At 35.6% G+C, this 23,712-nt stretch overlaps 1 protein-coding gene across 1 annotated transcript in view; it reads right to left on the bottom strand.

The window, feature by feature from the left end:
- The window catches only part of efna5a (ephrin-A5a), a 99,305-nt gene extending 77,596 nt beyond the window's left edge, over window positions 1-21,709 (bottom strand). The window contains exons 1-2 of the mRNA XM_073871308.1: window positions 21,409-21,709; window positions 10,223-10,338 (exon numbers count right to left, since the gene is read on the bottom strand). Coding sequence (XP_073727409.1) covers window positions 10,223-10,311 — 89 coding nt within the window. The 5' untranslated portion in view covers window positions 10,312-10,338; window positions 21,409-21,709. The remainder of the gene's footprint in view (window positions 1-10,222; window positions 10,339-21,408) is intronic.
- Window positions 21,710-23,712: the final 2,003 nt, after the last annotated feature.

The following is a 23,712-nucleotide window of genomic DNA, read 5'->3' on the forward strand; positions in this document are numbered from 1 at the left end:
GTATAAAAAAAATGCAAATGCATTGGTCCATATTTTACCCAACCATGGGTTGGCATTTTTCGTGTGTAAAAACAAAAAGGGGATATTAAAAAAAAGAGTTTTAAAAAATGAGTAATTAATATGTTTTTTTACAACCAATACAACCAAGCTACATTGTTCTATCAAAACCTGTAACTACGCACAACACCAGGGTTTGTATTAAAACAAAATAAAAAGTACTTAAACATACCTACACTCTTAAAACTAATATGTTAAAATAACACATCATGTGTTGAATAGGATAACACGAAACAATGTGTTAAAAATTAACACATCCTTTCTAAAGGGCTGTTCACATTATAACGATAACTATAACTATAAAAAATATAGTTTTGAAAATCATTTTATTTAAAGAGAATAGCGGAGTTCACACCATAACTACAACAATAAACATACATTGAACGATATCGTTGGGATAACTTTCTGACCGATTTTTTCCACCTGATGAACGATAAACCATTGACAGCCAATCAAATCTATTTGAACTTCAAGTGGACGCACACTTGAAATGGGAGTGAGGCTCATAAACTTACCTCAGGTATCCAGCGCTGTAAAAATTCACTGTAATGAATTTTTTCCTCCTACACTGACTACGCCAAAAGGTAAGATATTATTACACAAAGTACTAGATTCACTGTTTAGAGTTACGCGAAACGCAGTGTGTTGAATACATCTGCTGGTTACCCGCTTTGTAAATCCAATATTAGTTAATGCCATTTAAGGCAAGTGCTTTGCGCGAGTGAATTAGCATAAAGTTATCGTTATGATGTGGACTAATATATTTATCATTATAGTTAACGTTATTGTTATAATGTCAACGGCCCTTTAAAGTGTAAAAACATATACAAGGTATGCATAAAAGCATACAATAATATAACATCTAGATACCTTCTGCTCTCTTTTATTTAATTTCTGAAACATATGGTGTAACTGCTCTATATAAACCAAGCAACATTTTTTAATCTAGTAAAAGACAGAAAGAAAACAACAGTGCTGGAGAAAAATGGTTAGGGCCTTTCATTGTCATCCTCACAGTAATTTACGTTTATGGGCCGCTGTGTGTGTTTACAAGACACTGAGTCTGTTCTCACAGTATTTAAGTTAGAGATGAGTGGCAGGCCCAGACGGATTAACTTCGCGGATGGATTTTTTTATCCCTAAGACCTCAGCACAAAAAAAATTATGGAATTCTGTGGTATGGATTTAAATGTACATTTAATAATTTTTGGTTTATTTTATGCTGGCTAATATGGCATCATGAAAAAGCAAACACTTTCTGATGCCGTTGTAGAGATGCACCTCTGGTGCCAGGTAAAAGGTTAGAGAAAGTGTCAGATAACAGGAGGTTATGAAAAAATACCAAGTAGTTTTCAGCTGGTCATGTGATGTAACGATTTCCATGTTGGCCTCGCTCCATGTACAATAAAACAACTTTCATTAGACACTCAAAAAAAAAAAAAATCCATAAAATATTGCACAAATTACTGTATTAATTATAGGGCTTTCAAAAGATTAATCGTGATTAATCGCATACAAAATAAAAGCTTGTGTTTGTCTAATATGTGTGTGTGTGTGTGTGTGTGTGTGTGTGTGTGTGTGTGTGTGTGTGTGTGTGTGTGTGTGTACTGTGTGTTTATATATTATGTATATATAAATACACACATACAGAAAAATGTTATTTAAGTATATTTTTTTATTTATATTTATAATATAAAAAATATTATATACATGTAAATGTTCCTTAAATACAAAAATTAATTGCGTGTGTATATATATAATAATTAAGCAAAGTGCACACACATAAATTATGCAAAAAACTTTTATTTTTATGTAATTAATCGCAATTCATCTTAGTCCCAGTATTAATATGAAGATATTTTCTAAATTGTTTTTTACAGCTGTTTTATCTATATTTTACAATTTTTACTGCATTGCTTTGTGTTTTAGGATTAACTGAAAAAAATCTGTGAAATTAACAGATAATTACAGCTATATTTTTTATTTTTTTTACAATCTACCAATATCATTGGTGTCATTTACATCAATAAACAGATTTGGCAGATGACATTTTATAAATAGAAAAACTAAATACTTTATGCACCTTTAAAAATAGTCAAAAGTGTTAAACAGCTGAGCCCATAACAAAGATAAATCACAGATGAGATCTCTTAAATATCTCACTTATTCTCTTAGACATCAATCAGAACAAAATGGAGGGCAAATGGAAACTTATGTTTAAGTCTCAGATATTTCTTTTGGAAATCTCAAACTTCTTCATTACGTTTCAGAAAAGATCTTAACAATGTCAAAAATTAAACTTAGATTTGCAATCAAAGGTCATTATTATTAAAGATTTCAATATGAAACATTTCTCATCAAATTGACCCAAATCCAAATTATTTTGCTTCTACATTCTACATGAATTTTACAGCTCTATACTCTTAATGGATTTGTTTCTGATTTTATTACTTCTAAGCAATTCTTGATTTACTTTCAGGAAAAACAAATACTATGGAAGTCAATGGGTACACCCCACTGTGTGTTTACCATCATTTATCAAAATATCTTCTTTTGTGTTCAACAGAAAAATGAAACTCATACACTGTAAAAAAAATCTTTGTTACCTTAATTTTTTTTTGTTTAATCAACTAAGATTTACAAGTCAAATTTTTTTTTTGTTTAATCAACTAAGATTTACAAGTCAACGTACTATTATTTATCTTGAATAGAGATGAGTTGTTATAACTACAGATGAGTTGTTATAACTTATAAAATGGAGTTACTTTTTTCAACTATATTTAATAAGTTGTAGACTTACTATTATTTATCTTGACAAGAGAAATTATAAGTTGACATGACTTGTAAATCTGAGTTGATTCAACACAAAAATTAAGGAACAACATGAGGGTGAGTGAATCATGCCAAAATGTGCATTTTTGTGTGAACTATTCCCTTAAATGAAACACAACTGAGAACTCCATCAGATTTCCTCAGCTATAAAAGAGCAACATCTGAGCAATAAAATTGTACTTTACTCTACTGGTAGTACCTACACTGTAAAAAATACTTTGCTGCCTTAAAATTTTTTGTTGAATCCACTCAGATTTACAAGTCATTTCAACTTACTATTATTTATCTTGACTAGAGATGAGTTGCTATAACTTACAGGTGAGTTGTTATAACTTATAAAATTAAGTTGACTTTTCTCAACTATATTTTATAAGTTGTGACAACTCATCTCTGTTGACATGACTTATAAATCTGAGTTGATTTAACAAAAAATTTGAAGGCAGCAAAGTTTTTTTTTACAGTGTAAAAGCATAATTTAAGTAGCAAAACAAATATTTAACAGACAGCAGATATGTGGAACTTCCTAAATGATGGCTGTTCTGCGAGTGCAGATTCCATGTGAGAGAGTTAAGGAATAACAAAGGCAGGATCCAGGAATAGTAAAGGAATCCTGTTTTGTTTTACCCTTTCCTATTTGTAGACAGCTCCACCAGGATGTCCTGTGTCACTCGTGTTAAAGTTAATAGCCCTGAATTGCATGGGAAAAAGGTTACAGAGACCAGACACATTACATCCTACATACATATTTGACAGCAGAATAGAGCGTCCCCTTGTGGAAACTATTAACCCTCCCCAAACTCTTCCCATTAAAGACTCTCTTCGTGTAATTCTCTAATTTTGCAAAACTTGTGTGCATTGAAGTGATAAATGCCGGCGTAATTATCTTCCCCTGAACAAAGCCATAATAATTCTGAACATTCCTCATTGCGGAAGCCCCGTGGCGAAACCAAATGGGGGTCTTATTAGCAGCAACCCTCTCACTAACAACCTTTAATACTCAAAGAGACAACATGGCCTTTTAAATCGCAGGGCCAAAGGTCTGCACCTCCATCTATTAAGCTTTATGTAGAGACACTGTCTCTCTATGAGCTCCAAGAGATTTAGCCCCAGTCGAAGCTTTTCTTTCCTCGAAGTCTTCTTTTAATCCTCTGCTCTAGTTCGGTTTATTCAACCCTAACACCCCATTCCTCTCACCCTGACTGGGAATGACGCAGCCATATGCGTCCAGGGTTGAGACCAACGCTTGGCGTTTCGGCTTGAGTGATCGCCATTAAACTCATTTCGGGGTAGACAGCAGACGTGCAGGTGGAGCTACAAACAGGACTTTGTGTTACAAGATGGAAGACGTGAATGGGTGGTGCCAAAAAGAACAGAGGCAAAGCCAAAAAACATCTGTTAAATGATGATGATTACAGGGGTATTAGTCATATTGAGCCAGCACACATATATATTAAAATGTTCCCCGTTGTTAGAGAAATACAGGGGGGGAGAAGAAGAGAGAGACTGTTTAACTACGAAAACGTGCATTGGTGTAATTGGTGTCAATATTTTTTAAGTGTTTTGTTTATTCGGTCTCCACAGCGTGAGAGAAACGCATTAATGTTGTTTAAAAATGCAGGGTGGCAAAACATTCGAAATGCTTATGTTAACTGCTTGAGTACAAAACAGCTTTAGCTTTTTTTAAAGAATTAATAGATTTGATTTATATGTGTTATCTTATTATCAAAGGTTCAAAAGTGCTTCTATTTTCTAAAATACGATGTATTAAAAACCATAAATACCGTAAGCTTATAATAGAAAAAGTACAGCTTTACCGGAGGTCACACCATGCATTTATCTCATCACCGCCCACTTTAAAGCTCCTTGTAAATGTTCTGCCACAATGATCGATGTAGAAGCACCTGAAAAAATTCAGCTGTGCAAGCTAAAATAAGTCAAGAAAGAATCATTCTGTCAACCTTTAAAGCAGATCTAACCATTAAAGATCACCAGCAGTGGATCAAAGGACGGGTCAGAGCCTCTGAAACCAGACCAAGCTTTTTAAAAATGGGCCTTGGCTCCTCAGTGGCCCACTTACATTCGGTTTGCCAAGCCTCAAGTGTGCAACAGCATGATAAAAGAGCACGCTGGAACAGTTTGGTGGCGAGCACTTTGACGCTGAATTTACACAGCAATACGGCTGAGGTACGAAAGATTAAAAGGAAAATCCAGATCTAAAGTGGGTTGTAAGAGAATACTGGAGCTCGGAGGCTTTAAAAGTTCATGAGGAGAGAACGTACTGTATGTGGTAAAATCATCGACTAATATCTCTGAATAGGAGGACCAATGAGTGTCAGTACACAGAAGCTCAAACGCACCTACGTTTTATGAGGAAGCAAAAGTCTTGGCTCACAGTGACATGGAAAACATGGTAAGATATGTTAGGCCAATGGAACTGATTTCATTTAGCGTGCAAGGAGACTACTGCTCAAATCCAGACTTCATAGTTACTTATTTTTCAAAAACCAAGCCAAACTTCAACAGTATGATAACAAATACTGTGTTCCATTTCATGAGAAAAAGGAAAGTTGAATGAGATTTGAGTGACATAAGAATGATTAGATGAAGATAAAATTGTACAAAAACGTCAAAACAAATGTGACCCTGTCTGTCAAAATTGAGGTTAAAGTCTCATAATCTGATTTTTGATTTCAATCTTTGACATGACCTTACTCAGTCAATATTTAAGATGTCAAGGTTATATAGCATGTTCTTTACATTATGTACCATAATTTTATGTAGTTAACAGTAACGGTACATTCACACGGTGCGTAAGCATTAATGCTTCCCATTAACTTTTAATGGGTGACGTTATGCGTTGCCGAAGCGAAATTGTGAATCGGTCGGCGCCACGTCATGGCACATTCACGGTACATTCACACCGGGCATAAGCGTTGACGCTTCCCATTCACTTTTAATGGGTGACGTCAAGCGTTGGCGAACTGAATTGTGGATCCGTCGGCGCCGCGTCACTGCCATTGCTCGCGGCAGAAGTTGAGCATTTCTCAACTTTTCAAGCGGCAATGCCTGCATCAGCCAATCAGATCGCCTTATGCAAATAACCTAGGCAGAGCCAGCCAATTACGTTTATGGAAGACCAGAGGATGTCTTGCGGTCACTGTGATTGGCTGTTGGCCACGCTTCAGACAAGCCTTCCTTCAAGCGTTAACGCTTTCGTCCCGTGTAAATGTACCGTCAATCACAAAAATGACTTAAGTTTCAGATAAATTAACAATAGTGATACAATTAAAAACAATTTTGGTTTGCACATGCTCAGTTTAAGTGACCATGAAGTGTCTGTCGATACATATTTCTCACTGGTGGGTACAGACTGATGTCATGGAAAGTCGTGTTATAGTCACAAAAAATGTTATTAATTTATTTGTGTCCATGGCACGAAATTCAGCTTTTTTTCGTGCCTTGAGCACGAATGTCTTTATGGTTACACTCGCACAAATTTCTATAAATAGTTTCTCGTGTGTGTGGCACGACTTTCTTTTTCGTTTCATTTTATGTATTGTTTTTTCAGTTTTTTGCTATTTTCTTACCATTGTCGGGGTTGGAAATAGAGTCACTTTCTGTTACATTAGACATCCTAACCCCAACTCCAGGTGAGAATAGTTTTAAAAGCGGAAGAAAAACATTTAGAAACCAATACATAAAAGTGCATCCTAACCCAAACCCCAAATCTAACCCCAAGCGACAATGATTTAAAAATAGAAAAAAGTGAGAAAACAATAGATAAAATGACATGAACAGAAAGTCGTGCCACGGACACGAGAAACTATTTATAGAAAGTGTCTAGAAAAAGACATTCGTGCTCAAGGCACAAAAAAGCTGAATTTTGTGCCATGGACATGCATAAATTAATAAAATTTTGCGTGACTATAACACGAGTTTCCGTGAGATCCTGTGGGTGGGTACCGGTAGCTCACACATGGCCTGCTAAAGCTGTTTATTCTCAGGGGCAAAAACAAAGCTAAATATTCACATGATGTAAATGTCAAGGCAAGTCCAGAGGTTAAAGGTCACCATGCTTCAACGGCTAGCGAACAGGTCAGCGGGTTAACGTGTCAGGAGCTTCGCAGGGGTCGTAGATCATTTCAAACTAACCCTCATTAGGGTCAAAAGAATTAGAAGTTCAACATGATCCATTGGTTCTACTTAACTAATAAATAACTGCCTGAAAAAGCTGATTGCACTGATTGGAGAAAGCAGTCTTAAATTTGGGACAGGCTGCCCTCTACCTGAAGAGAGGCGATAGGCTAAGCGTAAAAATGAAACAGAAGTTTCCCCCTAATGCACATTAACTATGAGTGGATCCTCCATGAAATCTACAAAGCAGAACTTGCAAACTCTCAGGTTCTCCCCCTCATCCTTCACTCTTCACCCTGCTCTTTTTCTATCACCCCCGGCCCTAATCCAAACATCTCTCCTTCGCCTGGCGGCCAAGAGTCTGAGAAGAGTCATTTTTTTCATTTGCGCTCCTCTTTCGAGTCGCTATAGAAATCTTAGGAGCTGCTCTTTGTAGTGCCAAGTATCAGCGATGTTCCCTTTCCCATGATTCCCTAACCCTTATGCCAGGCTCCAGTCACAGCTGCAGGGACATTCACAGAACAGGCCGTGTTATGGTGGATTTGCTAGAAAGAAAATTCCCCTAAAATCAATTCAGAGGGATGCTGAAAGGAAACTGATTGAGTTGGGTATAATAAGAAATCATTTCTTAAGAGCTGTGGTGGAGTTAGCAAATGTCAGAATAAAAACGCTTTCGTCCCGTGTAAATGTGTTTACTAGAAAAAGACAAATTTTGACTTCAAAATTCATAAAAGTTTTGTTTATCTGTTTTATTAAAAACAACTTTTTAATTTATATTTTAAATTCTCATGTATCTTAAATTTTTTGTGTGTCTCTTATTTCTACATACTCTTTTCTCTCTTATATATTGTTTTCTCATTTGTAAAGCACTTTGAATGACCTCTTTGTAGGAAATGTGCTACACAAATAAACTTGCCTTGCCTTGCCATGCCTTATCTCTGAAGACTAACTTGTTGGACAAAACGTGTTAACTTTTTTTAAACACAGAGCTGATTTTTTGTAATAATCCAAAAGTTTATGTTTATCTCACGGCAAGTCATGTTATAGTCACAAAAAATATGATTAATTTATTTGTGTCCATGCCATGAAATTCAGCTTTTTTCGTGCCTTGAGCACGAATGTCTATTGGTGTCACTCAGCATAAATTTCTATAAATAGTTTTTCGTGTCAGTGGCACGACGTTCTTTTTCGTGTAATTTTATGTATTGTTTTCTCTTTTTTCCCCTTATTTTTAAATTATTGTCGCTTGGGGTTGGGGTTAGAAAATGATTCTAACCCCAACCCCAAGCGACAATGTTAAGAAAATAGGACACGTTTGAAACTAAAATGTGGCGTTTTGAATGAACTTCTGATAATAAAACTTCAATTTCTGCATCTGAGAATTTTTTCTTTTTCATTCGCTTTTAAGAAGACATGTTAAACTTGAAATCCTTTGTTTGGTGTCATAATATGATGCCCATATAAAGTTGTCAGTTGGATTTATTGGGCGGGATTTATGGTAACTGAGAATAAGTGGCACGCGTGTACCATGTACGACTGATTGGAATTCATTAACACATACACACATTTAACAATCAAATCTGACGTTTACAAAGTATTTGTGAATCAGGAGGAGAGTTTTCGAGAAGGTCTGTTTACGTGCAAATCACTCATATATTTATGAATGTTTCATGAATGAGACCCAATGAGAAAACAATACATAAAATTCAGTCTGGAAAAAGGAGTTGGCGAGGAAACCAGTACCCTGCTAACTTCTGGGTTAGCCTACATACATGCATCATCCCTGTGGCACCCCACTAAATACTGGACGTCGTATAGACATGCAGATCATGTCTATATTGGGTCTGTTGGTCAGTTCATGACCAATTCTGGACATCTATTCGACGTCCAAACTAGGTCCACTATTTGGACGTCCAACCATGACCCTACTTGGACGTCATATTTACGGTCAACATTTGGCCTTTGAACTGGGTAATTTTTTGGGACGTCATTTGGACATCTATGACCTATATGTATATATTACATGATTAGGCCTATATGTGTTTATTTACAAATAGCAGCATTGTTTTATCAACATGATTAATACATATGAATAGCCTATATCATCCATGTAAGATATTGGTGTATAGTGATTAGTGAGACATGTTTGTAAACCAGAGGTTGCTGGTTCGATTGCCACAGCTGGCAGGAAGTGACTGAAGTGTTTTGGTGTTGCAGTGATAGTTGCCCACCATTTGTGTCTGTGTGTGTTCATGACTTGCAGTGGATGGGTGAAATGCAGAGACAATCATGTCTCTTTAACTTTATACGCTTACACGGAGGACCCAGACATACATTTTTAGACGTCAATAAAAGACGTCACCTGGCGTTACAAAATGAAGCCCTTCGATGGGCCGAATTTGCAGCTTCTTCAATGCATTGCTGTAACAGGGCCATATAAAGTGGCCTCTCTCCCTTTTAAAATAGCCAGTACAGTAGTGTTAAGTTTACCTTCCAGCATGGAAGCTGAATTTCATAATGATGTCATAAACATTTTTGATCCGTATTGGTGGAAGTGAGAAATTTAGTATACTTTTATCTTCTAAATGCAAATTTTGTCAATGTTTAAAACAAATCTCACACTTGATGACACTCATCTGTCACCACTTGATGCTGCATGTAAAATCTCTGAAAACCAGTTAAGATCAACTCTTTTAGTGGTTTCTATGTACTGTTGGTGTTGTATGATGGATTATAACTCAACTCTCTCCCTCTCCGGTGCTATATAATAGAGAGTCCTCGTCTTGAGTGTTTACTCTCATCTGAAACACTAACAGGCAATGTGTCCCATCTGCAGTGTCAGGAGTGATGCGGTCACGGCGCGTGCACCCACGACACATGACAGAGCACCTGCCATCCGTATCTATCACAAACTCGCAGCACACGCCGCCTTAGTGTCACTTAGTTAATGAATATGAGCCACAACCGCAAAAAGCGCATCCCGACCAAGTGCTCGTGCATGGGTATTTTTGCACGTGACCTCTCGCTAACAGGCAAACGACATACTGCATCAAGCAAATCATAAAACAAGGGCCTCGCTCGCTGCGTATGTGATTCGATTGCAGGAGAGAAATATATACGAATGTGGCATCAACAAATGATCATTAGGAATGCCGATGACCTCATCTTTTCGAGTGCATGAGCTTGTTAATGTGTTTACCTCTGGTGTAATGAATGAGAGTTCACCTCTGCCTCGTCTGTCTTCCCAGGAGAGTCACATGAAGAGTGCTTGTTGAATGGCAGTACCATGAGGATCAGCAGGGGCGTGTTGTTTACCTGCATACAGGGTAAGATTTAGATTAACTATGCCCTTGAGCCCCTTTTTTAGGTCAGCAGGTTAAAAGTATCAGCAACAGCACTTTTAACAGCATTTAATTACCCTTAAAAAAATAAAGGCTGGATTTACTTTAAAATATGGTGCATAATTTTTGCATCCGTTTTTTTAAGTAAGTATTACATCGAATTGTAGGCAATTTATGCAAAAACGTAAAAAAGTGGATGCAAATAATTTTGATAAATGATAAATTTTTCTCATTTTAATGGACTTTAATAGAGTCCAACACTTAATACTTAACTCAACACTTATCAGTTTTTTTCAACGGAGTTTCAAAGGACTCTAAACGATCCCAAACGAGGCATAAGGGTCTTATCTAGCGAAACGATTGTCATTTTTGACAAGAAAAAAAAATGATGTACTATATGTATATATATATATATATATATATATATATATATATATATATATATATATATATATATATATATATATATATATATATATATATGTATATATATATATATATATATGTATATATATATATATATATATATGTATATATATATATATATATATATATATATATATATATATATATATATATATATATATATATATTAGGGCTGTCAATAGATTAAAATATTTAATCGCGATTAATTGCATGATTTCATGAGTTAACTCGCGATTAATCGCAAATTTATCGCACATTTTTATCTGTTTTAAATTGACCTACATTTAACACTTTTTAAGTTTTTAATGCTCTAATCAGCATGGATTTGGATAATATATATGCTATATGCAAATGTATGTCTACAACAGCCTGTTTACATTTTCAACAGAACCATCAGCCATAGTTTTATAAATGTTTTTGCCTTTAGAAGACCTTGTTCTTTCTCCATTTCTGTTTGCTGCTGCATCATTTGTGACCTGTGCTGGCAAATTGAGTTGGGATGAGCAAATTTTCAAAAATGTGTCATTTATATTTTAACATTCTCTATTAAAAACTTCAAAACAATTGGAACAATTGTTGGAATCTGATAAACCATGACAGAACTATACCTGTTAATGCAGAGCAAAAACAATATCAATATACATATATGTTTTTCTTTTATTGTTTAATTTTGACATTGAGACAGACCACTTTAAAACTGTAGGATAATGCAAGGGTTTAATATAATGACACAACAGATACTTTTCCTTAACAGTTAACCAAACATTTACTTCAGATATAACAGATTATAGTCATACCCGTGTGAATTCTTGTCAAAACAGATATTTTTAACCGGTAATTTTGCGTGAGATGTTTATATATATCAGGGTCGCGCACTCGCGCATTTGTGTGCATGCGCTTTAGACGTCTGCGTCAGACATCGCTTTTGAGCCTTGTCACTCTTAATAACTCTTTTAACATCAATCAGGTCCTGAACTTTATCTCTCTTAATAATTATTTTAACATCAAGAAAGTCCTGCGGTCTATTTTCTATAATTTCTGAATGCTTTTTAAAACGAAACTAAAAAGTGAAAGAAGACGCATCTTTGCTTTATATGGATTTGGGACGGTATACCTCACAGAAAACGTGTAGATAAAGAAAACTGCACGTGCAGAAAAGTAGTTATACGAGCAAGTTTGGTGGTACAAAATAAAACGTAGCGCTTTTCTAAGCGGATTTAAAAGAGGAACTATATTTTATGGCGTAATAGCACTTTTGGGAGTACTTCAACTCGGCGCAGTAACACCCTACCTCTCCCATTATGAGAGTGAGAAGGGGAGCGGACTTTTCAGGCAAGTCAAAGTACTCCCAAAAGTGCTATTACGCCATAAAATATCTCTTTTAAATCCGCTTAGAAAAGCGCTACGTTTTATTTTGTACCACCAAACTTGCTCGTATAACTACTCGTCTTAAATAGGAAAAACGTTGATGTGTTTGGTCACTTCTAACTTTATCTCTAAATGGTACCATTGAATGAATGGGGCTAAGCTAAATGCTATCGAAGCGTCGCAGCGCGCTCCAGCGCTTACGTGCACGCACACAGATGATAGAGGGATGTATCAACAATTCTTAGTTAAGGTAATAACATATTTTAATATTGAAAATGAGTAGACTATTCCTTTAAGTGTTGGGCTCTATTAAAGTCCATTAAAATGAGAAAAATCCTGCAATGTTTTCCTCAAAAAACATAATTTCTTCTCGACTGAACAAAGAAAGACATCAACATTTTGGATGACATGGTGGTGAGTAAATTATCTGGATTTTTCTTTTAAGAAAATTGGACTATTTTTTAAGTAAATCCAGGGTATTATTTTTTTTACAGTGTAGATAATATGATATAAAAAAATGAATGTTGGAAAATATGAACACAGAGGCCAAATACATTCATTTAAATTTTGAATACTGTTTAGGATGGATAAAATGCAAACTGAGATGCAGGGTCCCCTTTTTAAATTCTTGACATGTTCCTGCAGCTAAACTGGTATTGCAAAGTATAATGTCATGCGTTCAAGTCCAAAATATGAATATTTTGGTGCAATGTAGAGCTTTTTACAGTTACTTTAATGTAAGTGCTTCTCAAACATCTGCTGTTTAAAGATGCAGACATGCTTTTTCTTTTCCAGTGAAAGAAAGATTAACATCATAATGATGCGTCAATATAAAGAGCTCAAAATGTCTCTGGTTTGAATGAGCTTTTGAAAAAGATCACTTCAGTTCAAGTCATATTTAGAACAGATGGTTTAAGGTGGATGTAATGACAGGGTTTGGTCTCACATATAACAGTTTCTCTTTTTTTGCTCCCGTTCCCTCTTCCCGCTCTCATTCGGCCTGCTTTGTCTCATTTTCCTCTCTCTCTCTCTTCGCTCTGTTAATCACGGTGCGCAGGAGACAATCAAACACAGCACAGGAAACCAGGCAGCCTGTTATTACTGGCAGCTAATGCCACTCTAGTGTTTTAATATTTATTCACTAAGCCCCTCATACCACATAAATCACAAGCTGAGGTGCAGTACCAACTTTAATTCTCCATTTCATAGACCTCTAACAGCCTTTGACTGTTTCAGAAGGTAAATACTTTAAATGGAGGGTTGATGCTATCTGGCCTGCCAGGAAAATCTGGTCTGCAAATCAGGAGTGAGTAAAGAACCGAGCAGCCTTTGGGGGAAGGAAAATGCTTTTGGCTTTCTAACATGTCAAAATGACACAAAATAGAGAGCTGGCGAACACTTATTTCAATTGCCTGTCCACTTTAGTACATGCTGAAATAGATTTCTGTGAGCTTTATCGTCATGCACAAATTGGGATTTCCTATTGAAAATGGAAAAAAAATCACTGAGAGAAAGTTAATGGCAGACTATTATTTGCAATTTAGTGAGAGTATTAAGTAGATATTAGCCGCTCATTATTGCAAAATAAACTCCAACAGGGAATCAGGACCTTGACACAAAGCAAAAGGGGGTGTTGTATAATCCTAAATTGCCTTATTTTGTTGTACAGTATTACATGGCTCGTTGGAATGCTTCATTGTGATTGGCCAGTCGCAACATCTGCAGGTTTGTTATTCCCAGAAATAACCGCTCAAAAATAATAACAAACGGCAACCTGGATGCTGCAAATCATTTTGACAGGTAGAGTTTAATATTACACAAAAAATACATATAAATATGTCTTTTAAAGAGCAACAATTATCCGATTCACGATTTTAAATTTCCTCCTAAGCGTGTATTAGTACATGTTAACAATATGCATAAGGTACAAATCCCAAAGTAAACGATGACGTGAGTTATCGTCTACAACGTAAATCTCTTTTCTTGGACTACAACAAACACACAGATTGTAGGCAACAGTTTACTTCCTGGGATTGGTGATGTAAAGAAGAACGACATTATCATAATTCCTCCTGTTTCTGACCATAGACTGTAAAAAAAGGTGGATGACGCCCGTTCGCTCTCTTCCATTGGTGAAAAGCGAAGCCGCCAGTGTCCCGATACGGCGCTGACATCTTGGGTCTTGAGTCTGCGCAGTAGCGATTTTGGGACCAGTCCTGCGCAGTAGTGAGCAGGAAGTAAAGCTCTGAAATCAAGGCCCCGCCCTCGCAGAATGCGCATATCACAGCTGTCAGTCATGACGTGACACCCCCGTTTTTATAGCATTAAATAACTAACCAAAAAACTCATTTTAAAAACAAACACTTGAATTTACATCAGCGTGATAAAAACTACAGTAAATGGCAGAAACGAGCTTCGGAAAAAAGATAATTTAAGTGTAATTAAATTGTTTAGTTGGACTCAAGTCCCATTGAGGGGGGAGGCGGGGTATACTAGGACCAGTCACTGGGAGGGGGGATCGAGACGTTTTGGCTTCACTTTTTAGGGCTTGCTTCTGACTCACAGCCTGTACGTTAACTCCTGTTAGCATTGCATTGTAACCGAATCTTTTAAACATGGTAAGGAGCGCAAACTTCCGGCTGAAGTCACAACGTGGCCAATCAGGGACACAGCGCTTTTCAAATCAAGGACTTTTGTACAAAATCAATGCGTTTCAGAAAGAGAGGGAAATCTGGAGCTGCAAAAATGTACGGTATGTGGAAAAGAATTTGTTTTTTAACCATAAACTATGCAAACACATTGTATTATACGAAATACACAAAATAACGTTGTTTTTAGTGATAAAATAGGTGCTCTTTAATAACATATATGACATTATATTTACAAATGATTAAATCAAATAGTGTGTTTGTGACATTTGAACGCCTTGTCTTATCTTAAGTAAAGAGGTTTTCCTTGTGGAAAAAACACTGCAGAGGCTTACAACCTGTTCCCTATACATTATCCCTTACATAATAATCACCAAATAAATTCATTTTAATTTTGAATACTATTTAGGATGGATAAAATGCAAACTGGGATGCAGGGTCCACTTTCAAATTCTCGACATTGCAACGTGTTCCTGCAGCTAAACTGGTATTGCAAAGTATTACCAATACTAAATATACCAAGTATTATTAGTATTGGTTCGAGTCCAAAATATGAATATTTTGGTACAATGTAGACCTTTTAACAGTTATTTTAATGTAAGTCTGCTGTTTAAAGATGCAGACATGCCTTTTCTTTTCCAGTGAAAAAAAGATTAACATCATAATGATGCGTCATATAAAGAGCTCAAAATGGCTCTGGTTTGAATGAGCTTTTTGTATATAAATAGTGTGTTTGTAACATTTGAACGTTTTGTCTTATCTTAAAACTGAAAGTAAAGAGGTTTTCCTTGCGGAAAGTCTGTATTCAATGAGCAAATAAACACTGCCGAGGCTTACAACCTATACATTATCCCTTACATAATAATCACCTGACTATTTTGCTTCTTTCTTGGCTACTTATCATGTGAAATCTCAGCTGAAGTTGTATTTGTGATTTACTTTATCATCTTATATAATGTAAAAAAAAACATCCTTTAGCCTGCATTTCACAGACAGGGTCAGATATAAATAAAAACAAACAAAAACAAATATAAATTGAATGTTAATTTGAATTGTCATTTTTTATTATGTGATATGATACACAGTAACTAGCACAGTTTAGCATATTAGTTGCCAAGGATAATTGTTAGAAATGCAGTTTAGCTTTCATTTTAATAAAATGTTTACCACAGAATGTTGCAATTGGACTGTCAAAATCATGTATTATTCAAAGAGTTGTGTAATGAACTAATATGAGGTTAAATGTACTGTGAGTATCATAAGTCCTCAGGCGCCGTTTTAAAACTAGGCTAGGGCGAAGCTGAAATTTATCCCGCTGTGTGAGAACATCTCTCTGGCAGTCTCTAAATAATGCAATTTCCATGAGAACATGCTTAAGGATGTTAGTTGTCATGTTTAATATTTATATAGCAAGCTGTGGTTTACCAATTTTTCCAAAAATCTGTATCAATAATTCGGTTTATATAAAGTATCCACAGGGTAGACTTTCGCAATCAGGTACAACAAAAAAATTTGGACCACCTCGATGGAATTTGGTTCACAAACTCCAAGCATCAGATTTTAGCTTGCAAATAAAAAACAGCTAAGGCCCTGGTACAGTACAGTATGTATATCTAGTACATATGTTGCAACATTAACGCATTTAAATAATGAATGATGCTGGCCTGTGGAATATCCTCTCAGTGCTGATAAGTGTTCACAGAGGCCACATATGTGTGACAGATGGTTGCCGTAAATCATTTATATCCTGTAATGTTTAGTTTTGTTACATCAGCTTGAGCCTCCTTTATCAAAGCACCAGGCATAACCTCTCAGCATATGTGGATCAATGTGTGAGAGGCTGCATTTGATATAGTAAAAGAGGACAGCCAACAGAGATGCTTCAAATCTCAGTTCGCTATTTCACCCCTGTTATTTAGCCAGAGAAATGGACACGTACACACATGAATTCACCTAACACCCGTCTAAAGCACATGAAGTGCCACAAGGAGCACCACGAGGAGCCAAAAAGAAAATTAGATATCGCTATTATATGAAGCCAAAATAAATCTGGGGATAACACCCACAGAGAAACGAGGCAAACACTTCAGAAGGAACACATTGAAGAAGAACAATTGATGGTGGACATTGATGACCGTCCTTACACACTCGCACAATAAGACCCATTACATCCACAGCGCTCTAAGCCTTTGTGTAGTTAAATAAGACGTGTTGTGCTTTTGTGCTCGGTATATAGATTGATAATACTCCTGCTGTATAATGGGGTCTTGTGTGTTTTTAAAGGTTTGAAATTACCTACAATTCAAAAGAAACGTTTCATAGCTCTTTCACCATATATGTAATATTGTACATATACAGTGCACAGCATAAATGAGTACACCCCCTTTAAAAATTAAGATTTTTTTCCATTTGTTACTAAATATTGCTGTATTTTTACGCCCTAGTTATATTAAACAATATTTTGTATGGCCTCCATTCTTTTTTTTAAAACAGCACTAATTCTTCTAGACATTGAATAAAGAAGTTGACAACACACAGTTAAATCTTTTATTCTCCATTATTGAACAATGACCTCTGTGTATGGGTCATTCTACAAAAAAGGTGGAAATGCTTGTCCCTTGCTTTTGCAGACCCCTTAATCATTTAATTTGACCCAATAATCCCATAATGATATGTATTTAATAAATATAGACTGTCCTTAACATGATAAGAGAGTTTATTTATGTAATTTTCTTTTTTTCCCCCTTTTTTTAACTTTTTTTAAAATGTCTGGTCCTGAAAATTGCCCTGTCCCTTTGATCATACATGGAAGTTGAACTGTGTACTTCTTATTTAAAACCATGTTTTTTTATAAAACAAATCTAATTTACATTTACCTTTAACCCTGTATGAATTTACTACAACACTGAGATGGTAAAAATACACTATTACTATGAATAATATCAAATAAATATTTGTCCCCCAAATTTATGCATTGGTGTTACCCTACCCAAAGCACCTTTATTTTGAAACAATGCATCAGCTCTTTGAAGTTTTTCATGGGTCAAGAGGTCAGTGATAGAAGTCTCTTGCCTTATTTGTCTAAAATATCATGATATATCTAAGAATTTTGAGATAAGATTTTTTGGATGTCATTAGTGTTACTTTTTTTTTATAGCTGGGAGTGTTAAGATCTTTACATAAAAATACATTATACTGAATAAGTATGTGATTGTTACATCTCTGATGAAATAGCACATGGCTAATGGCAGCCGTTTTGTCAAAATGTTTGTTTTTTCTGTAAATTGTCATTAGTGTTACCTTCATTGGTGTTACTGTCATTGGTGTTACTTCTTTAATGAGTACTTCCTAAGCACTATTCCTTTAACTGACCAACATAAAAGCATACAAACAAAACAAGATGGAAAAATGTTTAAGTTTATATGTTTTATCATATTCATTATCTATTATTATATTCTCATTTTGTCAGGTATTGAAGATACAACGTCATGGAATCTTTATTAAAATGTATTAAAAATTAAACATAGATTAAGCTCCCCGTTTTGCGGATTCATAGATTTGACAAGTTAATTAATGCTATTATAGAAGTTTTGGGTGTTTTGAAAGAAGTTCATTTAAGCAGATTTCCATCACTTGAATTCCATCTTTTCTGTAGAATGACCCGTATATAACAATAATCTGTGTATTCATGATGCCTTCTATAAAATTCAACTCTCCGACACCTGCAGCACTCATGCAAGCCCACAAAAGAACACTGCCACCACCATGCTTTACTTTTGGTACCATGCATTTTTCATTTTTAGCCAACTGTGCTGAACTTGCATGATGATTTTTTTCCAACTTCTTTTATCACAAAATGCTTTTTGACTTTAGTGGACGTCCTGGACATTGCAGAGAGCTTCCCAAAAGTCCATCCTTTTTTAATTTTTGGATCTCTTTCGTGACAGTATTCAAACTTATTAGCAATGCTTAACTAATTATCTTGAAACCTTGACCATTTTGTGCAAAGAAATTATTTTTTTTCTCATGTCTTGAGATTTTTTTACCATGTGGTGCTATTCTGTCACCATTACATGAGAGTGGATTTTCTCTTTTAAATACCACTCTCAATTGCCAGTTATCATGTGGCCACCTGTGTGATGATTAATTATATTTCCTAGTGAATTCCTGTTAATTACACTTTTTTTTTTTTGCTTACATATTCATCAGGGTGTACTCATTTTTGCAACACCTCATTTGATTTAAATTAGTTCTTTTTTGAATCCTAAAGATGGTCAGTGACTTTCACTCTTTTATTAATAAAAATAAATGTTTAAAGGGGACAGAGAATGAAAAACCATTTTTACCTTGTCTTTGTTGAATAATGGTAGTCTACCCACATTCACAAACATACAAAAAGTGCTAAACATGCTAAAAATCTCAGTCTCATAGAAATTCCTCTTTTAGAAATGTCAGCCAGAAAACAGCCCAATCTGAAAAACTGATGCTTATGACATCACAGGCATCTAACTGCCCCGCCACTTTAAAATAATTGGCTACATTTTTTGAGTGGCAGCAAAGTCAGCCAATCAGTAATGAGATTGCAAGTTAAGCCAGTAGGGGGTGCCAAATAGGTGCAAAACCACTTGTTTAAAATCCCCCACCCTAATAGAGCTGTCTGAGAGAGGTTTTTAGGAAGCTTCTAAGGCATAACAGACTCAAACAAAAACATTTTTGTCTACATGTCACATCACAGAACAAGGATAAATACTCCGTTCAATCATTCTATGTCCCCTTTAATAAAAAAAAATTGTAAAAAAGAAAGGAAATTGGTCTCATATTTACTAATAAATGGAGAAAAATCTTAATTTTCAAAGGGGGTGTACTCATTTATGCTGTGCACTGTATATACAAGAATTAAATAAAAAGAAATTAAATAAAAATCCAGGAACAGAGTTCATTTTACATTCGTAATTTACATTCGGCGGACACTTTTATTCACTTTAATTGTAGTTTGCTCTACCAGTGAAGTTAAAAAACAGCATGACCATTTTGATTTTTGCTATATGTTTTTTTTTTCCATAAAGGCATTGTTTATTACCATTATTGTTGTTGTTTTAATGCAGATTTCAAATCTGAATTGAGAAGTTGGTTTCGAAACGCAATAAATCCATTTTGACTAATTTCGGTAAAAACGTGACAAGATGAAAACCACTATTTTCTGTTACAAACTTTCACATAGCATCTTTAGGTTATAAAAACATAAAAAAGATTTATTATAAAAACAGATATTTTTTCCAACAAAATGCAATAATTTTTTTTTTCAAAATGCTATAAATCTATTGAATCAATATATAAATGTGCATCCAAATTTGCCATGTTATTTTCATTTAGTTGACTAGTGGTATACACTGATTTAAAAAAAATAAGCATTAATGGCATTAATCAAAACACTTACTTTGTCATATTAAGAACACTGTTGCGCTGTTATACTTGTGACGTCGCCGCTGAACTTTTTTGACAGTGATTAGCTGTAAAATGTTTTGGTCCTGCTCGATTTTCATTGGCTTTGAGTAAAATAATGGAAAGTTTTTCATAAGATCCCTTGGCATCAATGTGTTAGCATGACAGAAGATTGATACTGTTGTGTGAGAACAAGCAACAGCCGGCATTTTTCCGTCTCCCGAGTGCCTCTCATGTAAATTATTCAATTTTGATGGATTACGTTTCTTCCCCGTCACAGAAAACCACCACAGGTTTATCAATGCCATTAAAGTATTATTATTATAATTTTTTTGTTGGTCACGCAGTACAAAGTGGATGAGGAAAACTAGAATTCCTGTGTGTATCCAACGCGCCGCCATTGTTGTTTACAATGCGTTGAATGGTGCGCTGTGATTGGTTCAGGGGATTTATTGCATTCTGCAGAGAAGGAGGACTGGCGTCTATCGCGTTTTGGAAAAAAAAGGGAGAAAAGATGACAGAATAACATGGACGATATCGGATTTTGCGTAAAATTAAAAATTTACTTTTAAATAATGACCAGATACAATACAAATTTTGGCGGTAACTCATTTTTTAAAAAATCGTTTATCGTGTTTTGGAACCAAACTCTTCAAATGTTCTTCTGTTAAAAAATGCATATGCTTTAAATTTACTCGCAGTCAAGACCCTTGGCATTATTATGGGTGATTATTCTGTATAAATGCATTTCAGACCTAAATGATGAGGTTGGAAGATAGACCACAGAAGACCAGATGTGCGTCATACATCTCATGTGAAATCACACATCCTGCCACACATGGCCACACATATGCAAGGACGAATGCCCTGACAGGCAGCCAAAGTTTGTGAGAGAGGAGAAGAAAAGAGGAAGAAAGGAGAACAGCACCTGAGACAGCCTGTCAATAAAAATACCGAAAAACTGATCGCTCATGGGTGGTCAAGTCAGACGCAAGTCACGGGCACCATGATGGTAGAAGTCTTACTGCCACCCAAACGTGAACGATACATGTGCATATGCATTTTGTTTTATCCTGACGTATATATTGTTATTCATGCAACAAAAACATCATTTGCATTTATTCAATGCAATTTACAATGAAATTAAGATATGCATTTACCAGTTTTCCGGTCTTCTCCACGAGGATCAAACATGCTACTTAGGGTACTGCACAGTACTCGGTAGAAATAAACAGTGTCTTGAATGCAGCTCTTCAGGATCCTAAGAAGGAAATCGATTAGTTGTTAAGCTTGTCGTGGAAACGAATGTAATGCAAAGTGAAATAATTAAAAGGTACTTGGCCTGGTCAATGTTGTGTCTAAAAAAGTTGTGTCCTCAAAGCTGCAGCCCTTCTGTTTACTGGGAACATAGACACAATTCACCATATTGATCTGGTCTCTCTCATATCTCTCATCACTCATGGCCGCAGGAAACATTTTAATGAAATAATGCTTTGAAAATAGTTGAAGGACAGCCAAGCTTCAACATTCCTGTGAAGCTTTAAAAAATACTAAAATTGGCACAAATGATGTCATTGCACCATTTTCTTTCTCAATAAAATTGGTTGTTAATTGTTATGTAGAAAGTGCTATACATGAATATCAGCTGACGTCACTCACTTGTCTTCCGCCATTTTGAGGACCTGAAGTGGTCGCAAAAGAACTAGAAGCTTTGCTTCAATATGCTGTGAGCATCAAAATTGATATTTTAACAACACTAAGAAGGCTCAACACAACATGATATATTGCTCGAAGTATCGCTTGTGTCTCTACACATGAACTCGAGCATTGAGAACATTGTTTGTAAACACAGAGTTAACTAAAAAGAAGGTTTTGAACAACTGACTTTGGATGATTTGGCGTCAGCTCACCGCCTTCTTCCCAGTCAAGATGTATCGATCTCCAATTGCATACATAAGGAGGGAGGAGAGTAAAGATTGATATCTCCTTAAGCATAGTTCCATAAAAATGCACGGATAATTCGTTGTTTTGTCGCAAGTGAAAAACAATATTGACCTTCTAGTTGAAAAAGGAGCCTCACATGAGATTCATTCATTCGCATTTGGAAATCGATTATTTACGTCTGGCAGAGATGACGAGCGGACACCATAACAGCCAAAGTCAGTTGTACAAAACCTTTCTTTTTAGTTTTTGAGCAAAGTTTCATGTTGTGTCGCGCCTTCTTATGTTGTAAAATAGTGGTAGTTCGGTAGCAGCGGACAGCGGCTGGAAGAACGCATCAGGGATCGAGTAGGCATCACACCCTAACCAAGATTTTTTTTAAAAGTAGAGTTTATTTTCATGACAGTCGAGATGCGACATGTTGTCTTTCGTAGCCCTTTAACTCTATCCGTAAGAATCATAGAAAGTAAAAGATAAGAAATCCGTAAATCGTAGCAAGGTAGCCAATGCTTGTCAATAGCCTACTGGTACTCGGTAGGTCCTCAAGATGGCGGCATGACGTAAAAGGTCACATGACTGAAATCCATCTATATACACTCTAAAAATACTGGATTATTTTCAACCCAGCATTGGGTCAAAAAAGGAGGAACCGGCATCTCGGGTTGTAATATAAAGGATTAGTCCATTTTCTTAAAAAAAATCCAGATAATTTACTCACCACCATGTCATCCAAAATGTTGATGTCTTTCTTTGTTCAGTCGAAAAGAAATTATGTTTTTTGAGGAAAACATTTCAGGATTTTTTTCATTTTAATGGACTTTAATGGACCCCAACACTTATTAGTTTTAATGCAGTTTAAAATTGCAGTTTCAACGCAGCTTCAAAGGACTCTAAATGATCCCAAACGAGGCATAAAGATCTTATCTAGCGAAACGATTGTCATTTTTGGCAAGAAAAAAAATGCACTTTTAAACCACAACTTCTCTTCTTCCTTCGACCTCACGTTATTGCGTAATGACATAGAAAGGTCACGTGTTACATATATGAAACGCACATTTGCGGACCATTTTAAACAATAAACTGACACAAAAACATTAATTAGTATCATTCCACATACAACAACATCAGAACGGTCCTCTTTCTCCACACTTGTAAACACTGGGGCGTAGTTTCAATACGTCATTCGTGACGACGTATTACGTGAGGTCACGCTGGCGCGTCACAGGAGCGGAGGAAGACGAGAAGTTGTGGTTTAAAAGTGAATATTTTTTATTTTTCTTGCCAAAAATGACAATTGTTTTGATAGATAAGACCCTTATGCCTCGTTTGAGATCCTTTAGAGTCCTTTGAAACTGCAATGTTAAACTGCATTAAAACTGTTAATTATTGGGCTCCATTAAAGTCCATTAAAATGAGAAAAATCCAGGAATGTTTTCCTCAAAAAACAGAAGTTCTTCTTGACTGAACAAAAAAAGACATCAACATTTTGGACGACATGGTGATGAGTAAATTATCTGGATTTG

Source organism: Misgurnus anguillicaudatus, chromosome 9 (assembly GCF_027580225.2).
Source record: "Misgurnus anguillicaudatus chromosome 9, ASM2758022v2, whole genome shotgun sequence".
NCBI lineage: Eukaryota > Metazoa > Chordata > Actinopteri > Cypriniformes > Cobitidae > Misgurnus > Misgurnus anguillicaudatus.